Raw genomic sequence first — 5,303 nt, 5'->3', positions numbered from 1 at the left:
GCACAACCTCAGATTTAATCTTGAAGTTTAAGTAGAAAATCAGATTTCTTCAATCTATACTTTTCATCATCATTTCATATTTTTGGATGGTCTAGTGCACTAGAGAAGGTTCAGGATTGGTCCAATTTCTTCAAATAATAGGAGTTTTGTGGACCACACGTTGAAATTAATGATAGGAGTAATTTTTTAAAAGAAAGAATGTTAATATGACAATTAATTGGATTAAACTTCACCAAATAAAATTTATAAAACAATTCCCAATTAGATCTTAGAATTGGAAAGTACAAACCCTAAGTTTTGATAATCACATGCAATTTTGAATAGTGATACTTATATCGATTTATTATAATGAATTATCTAATCGAAGTACAAATAAGTGGAATGTTCTATTTCTTTATTTGGTGCATACATGGACTTATATAAAAAAATAAATCTGACAATTCATTGCAGCAAATCAGTGCAAGAATCATTTTCTTTAAGTCACCAATTTGATAGTCCAAACATTTAAAATCTGATTCTTGTAATGTCAGTGAACATGTTATTGATTAAACAAAATTATGCGTCGAAATGTTTAATTTACCAGCATAGCATGTAATATAAATTCAAATTGATAAAGAAAGGTGAATAGAGAATTAGGGGCACAAGAAAATAAAAATCTAATCCTTTTTTTTTTTTTTTTAAGTGGGAATACAATCAAGTACAGAGCAATTGCCAAAGCCAAGTCCATAAACATGTAGTACAAATACAAGATTCATACAAGCTTAACTAGTTAGGTTTATGCATTAGAAGAGCCCCAAACACTAAGCATATTGTTGATGCTTACCGCCCCTTATGAAATCAACCAGTTCTGAATTATATGAAGTTCCCATTATCATGTCATATTCCCTCCACCATCGCATGAAGCTGCTCTGCTCTAAGAAAACCTCGGTGGATACCCCAAAATTGTTTATCAAATTCATCGCATAGCAATCAAATTCAATCAATTTCACCCTTGAGGATTCTTTATCTGCCTGACTGGCTTCTCCAGACTGCAACAATTTGCATGAAAGAATAGCCTCCTCCACATGTGCCCAAAAGCAAGAATCATCGGTAAGACTGCCAGCTGCAGTTCTCTTACTTGCATATCGAGGGGCATCATTCAGCCACTTCTCCAAGACGACATAATGTTTGGATCTTCCTTGAGTTATGTAGTCCCGTTTACCTCTCCTGTAGTAATCAGCTATGTCAAGTGGTTCAACCATCCTTCTATAGGATGTTCCAGCATAGAGCCAGCGAGTACGGAAAAATGTTTCCTCCTTCTGGGGCAACTTATCTGCCTCTTCAACCATAGTCTTCCAGTAATTGGTGAGTCTCCTATGGTACATGACAACAGTACCCTTGGCCAACGCGTTCTTGTAACTATCGTAGTAGCCTCTATTACCCGTGTTGATCTTCTTGTACCATTCAAGGTAGGCCATGTCTATCTTTCTGTCACTTAGTTTTTTGTTGGGATCAAAAGCAGACCTGTTCTGAAATATAGGATTCTTTGTTCTTTCTTCAATTTTTGTTATGAGAGCATGCTGCAGCTATGATTTGGAAAATTGAGGTGAGGAACAAATTAGAGATATCAAAAAGGACACAAGTTTAAACATTACAAATTCTGCTTCAATATGAGAGAATGCCATTATTTTGATGATATCTTAAGAGAGTGAATCACATAGAAATAGGATCGAATTACCTGTGAGTTCTTAATTCCAATGGCATCTAGTTGTGTGATAATTCCTCCCTGAAGAGTACTAAGCGGGCAAGTCATCCCTGAACACCCCTTACAAATTGCCTTCCACTGGAGGCATTCCAAAATCGATGTATAGTTGTTGGGATCTTGATTTCCAACGCTATCCGATCTCATTGCCACTAGCAATTCCAAAACTGTTTCAGGTTCCTCAAAACAGGCACAGCCGGATTCAGAACACAAGAGATATGTACCAAATGGCTGGTAAATTCCATTTTGGGAAGTTGAGACGAAAAGTTTGGGGATCGGATCACAGTTGGAGGCTACATGCAGAAAACAAGAAGTCCAAGTTGGGCGTTCAAGTATAGCTTGTTGGAAGCCATAGTCACCAATAAGGGTTGAGCCAAAAGTGATGCAAAGGGGGTGGCGTCTGCTGGCCTTCGGGGGAATGCTTTCAAGCAGAAATAAGGTGAAGAGGGAGGCAATGGATCCCCCTATAGAGTGTCCAGTGATAATTATAGGAGTGGCAATGTCAAGCTGCTTAAAAGATGCAAACATTAGTATTTGGCATTCCTAATTTTCGAGGTTCTATCAATTACAATTTGAATATCAGTAGAAATTACCCTTTTTTTTTTTTTTTTTTAATATCGGTAGAGCTTAAAAAAACCTGAGGGAAATAAATGCTTCTTGGATAAATGAAAAATGATTTCATTTTCTGGTGATAACTATTGGGCTGCAAATATTTCAATGCAAAAGTGCCTAATTGTCATAATTCGCTTTGTAATAGTGTAATACAAGTTTCACCAATGTTGACTATGAATGAGACTACAATGAATCCCAATATCAGTTGGGGTTTGGATAGCTTATCATGAAACTAACATTCCTTGAATATATCCAAAGAAATGATATATAGTGTTAATCTTGATACTAAAATAATCATACCTATGATCAGAAGATCAGCCTCCCCCAACACACACACACAATATTGTTTATGCAAGAACTGCAATGAGCTGCAAACATCTATTCTACAGCATAGTTTTGTAGAATTTGATGAAAGCATCCAGAGGGTAATTGATTATGCATTCATTTGTGTCATACCTGTGATCAGAATGACACACACAAACACACACACACACATGCAAGATCTACAGCATAGTTTTGTAGAATTTGATAAAAGCATCCAATGGGTAATTGATTATGCATTCATTTCAGTGAAACCTTGGAAGCTATTTACTGTACTGGTGGCCTTTTGTCATGTAAACTGCCAAGTGGGGACTTGTATGGATAACCAGAAATTGGGTTTTTATTTCAGTTTGACCCAAATTACAACATTTCATGGTATAATCTTTCTCAAATTGTAAAATAATTACAACTGCCATAACTAACATAACAAATAGAAGTTGAGAAGTGTTACCAGCTGTTTTTTCAGGTCAAAGAGCACATCACAGCAAGATCGAAAAAGGAAAATTGCAGCTTTGTGAACGGAGAAGGCTTGGTTTCTTTTGGTGCTGAGAAATTCAAAGCAAGGAAAATTCTCACTTCTAAGAGTTTCAGATGAAATTAGTTCTCTGGCTTCTCCTTCAAGATGTTGTACAGTACAAGTGGGCGAAGAGGCAAAAGCCACAATAGTACCATTGACTGGATGTGTATAAACTCTGTATATAACAGAGAGATGGAAGTTTGGATCACTTCGATTGTTGTCCCTGTTAAGGTCCAAAATTTTAACCCATGATTGTTGAAGGAGGTCTGAGGTCACCAAATTTGCCAAATCTATTCCACTGCTAAACCTGCAACCGAAAAGTGAAAAAATTGAAGTTAGATATGATAATATATGGTCTGTTTTTATTTTTGACTTTACATGGTTAATACATCTACATAGCTTAGTTATAAAACAAAATAGAAGAGAATATGAGATTGTTACATACAAGGATTGATTCATCTTCTCTGCTTGGTTGGATCTGCTTTGAGAACTCATCTCATAGACAGGTTGAGAATAAAGAAAAATGAGTAGAAAAATGAGTTAGAAAAATGACTTTCATTTGCTTATAATATTGGTATAGAATAACATGATTGGCCGTACACTGAAATAAAGAGAGAGTTGCAATAGTAAGTCAAATTGGAATAAAATTTTCATTATAGGGAAACTTCCCAGGATGCGCATGACGCAAAGGTGTCATCAATCTATTGGTTACTGACTTTAGCTTTTTTTTTAAATTTTTTTTAACTGATCTCTTCTCTCTGAACCTCTCACGCTGGCCAACCCGTCGGCAACACACAACGGTGAGATTAGGCAGCATAGAGACAATACGACGACGTTGAAGCGAGACCAATAAATAATTGGCCAAGCCCCGACCAACAACCCAAAAATCAAATGGCGACGACCCGACCAGTCACTCGCAAGGCTGGCCCTGAGATTCCAAATATTTTGAAAGGCCCTAGGCAAACTTTCAAATGTGAGGCCCTTAAGTTTCACACGCGCAAAAAAATTTATAAGAATGCGGAATTTGCAAACGATGTTTTCAAATTCTATAGCTAATTTAATTGTGCGCATGTGTATTGTGCATAACATCAATAATGGTGGTATGTATCTTCATATAAAAATAAAATATAAAAAACCCTTAATTTGGCAGTTTTAAGTATGAGCATAATTTAGAGATCGAAAAAGTTAATTATTACCTCAACGGCTCAACCCAGAAGGGATCCTTAATTTTCGTACGATTGAACGTGAAAATGCAAAAACTTATGAGGAAAAGGGGTAAGATTGCTGCTGTTGTGAGATTGGAGTGGATTTAGAAAGGGGGAAAAAAAAAAAAAGTGCCTGCCATAGATTATGGACTCGATCGCCATGAAAGACACATGTAGAAAGGCACAAATTTATTAAAATACTAAGAGAACCATAATATATTCATTCATCTTTTGATAGCCATCACACACAGTGACACACACACAAAAAACCCTAGTTTGGAAGCTACTTTTCACTATTGGAAAAAAGGTAAAGGCCCGAATCAAACGAACCAAAGGTCCAAAGTTAGAACAAATCAAATGATGAGATGAACGAAAGAAAGAAACATATATAAAAGATCGATTCATGCAAAAGGAGAGAGAAGAGAGAAAGAGGATGAACATACCTTGTCACCCTAGGCGACAGCGGAGGCTGCGTCCTGCGGAGTGTCGAAGCAGATTGTGTCGTTGAAACTTGCCCTAACTTAATACTTTACTTTCTTTTCTTTTTTTTCAATCCCCCATGGGCCTCAAAATTTGAGGCCCAATTCGACCAAGACTTGTCCTAACTTTAATTTATTATTGTTTTCCATTCTCATGGGCCTCAAAATTTTGAGGCCCTCTAAAATTTGAGGCTCAAGGCGACCGCCTTGGTGGCCTTGGGCCAGGGCCTGCCCTGGTCACTCGGCCACTGCCGTCATCCACCAACAGAAGAAGGCGATGTTAGGATTTCTTTCTCTCTGCTCTACCGATGTCATGTGCACTAGGCATATCATGGTGGAAGAACAAAGTGCTTGATCTATCCTTACAAGATGTTGTTGCCACTTCAATTCGTTTTGGAAAAAAGGTTTTGATTCATTTAAATGCCCTT

The 5,303-nt window shown here is 37.0% G+C and overlaps 1 protein-coding gene across 1 annotated transcript; it reads right to left on the bottom strand.

Annotated features, from left to right (window-relative positions):
* Window positions 1–649: 649 nt before the first annotated feature.
* On the bottom strand, window positions 650–4,905 carry LOC132266844 (senescence-associated carboxylesterase 101-like). The gene is made up of 5 exons (XM_059767843.1): window positions 4,840–4,905; window positions 3,637–3,669; window positions 3,126–3,498; window positions 1,718–2,248; window positions 650–1,565 (listed from the first exon to the last, which is right to left on the bottom strand). The coding sequence occupies exons 2-5, from the start codon at window positions 3,648–3,650 to the stop codon at window positions 801–803; spliced, it is 1,683 nt and encodes a 560-aa protein (XP_059623826.1). The 5' UTR covers window positions 3,651–3,669; window positions 4,840–4,905; the 3' UTR covers window positions 650–800.
* Between the last annotated feature and the right edge of the window lie 398 nt (window positions 4,906–5,303).

Source organism: Cornus florida, unplaced genomic scaffold, assembly GCF_030987335.1.
Source record: "Cornus florida cultivar Cherokee Brave unplaced genomic scaffold, ASM3098733v1 CherokeeBrave_3.0.0_Hap2_Chr07, whole genome shotgun sequence".
NCBI lineage: Eukaryota > Viridiplantae > Streptophyta > Magnoliopsida > Cornales > Cornaceae > Cornus > Cornus florida.
The sequence above is the reverse complement of the archived record's forward strand: the minus strand, read 5'-3'. Positions and strand labels throughout refer to the sequence as shown.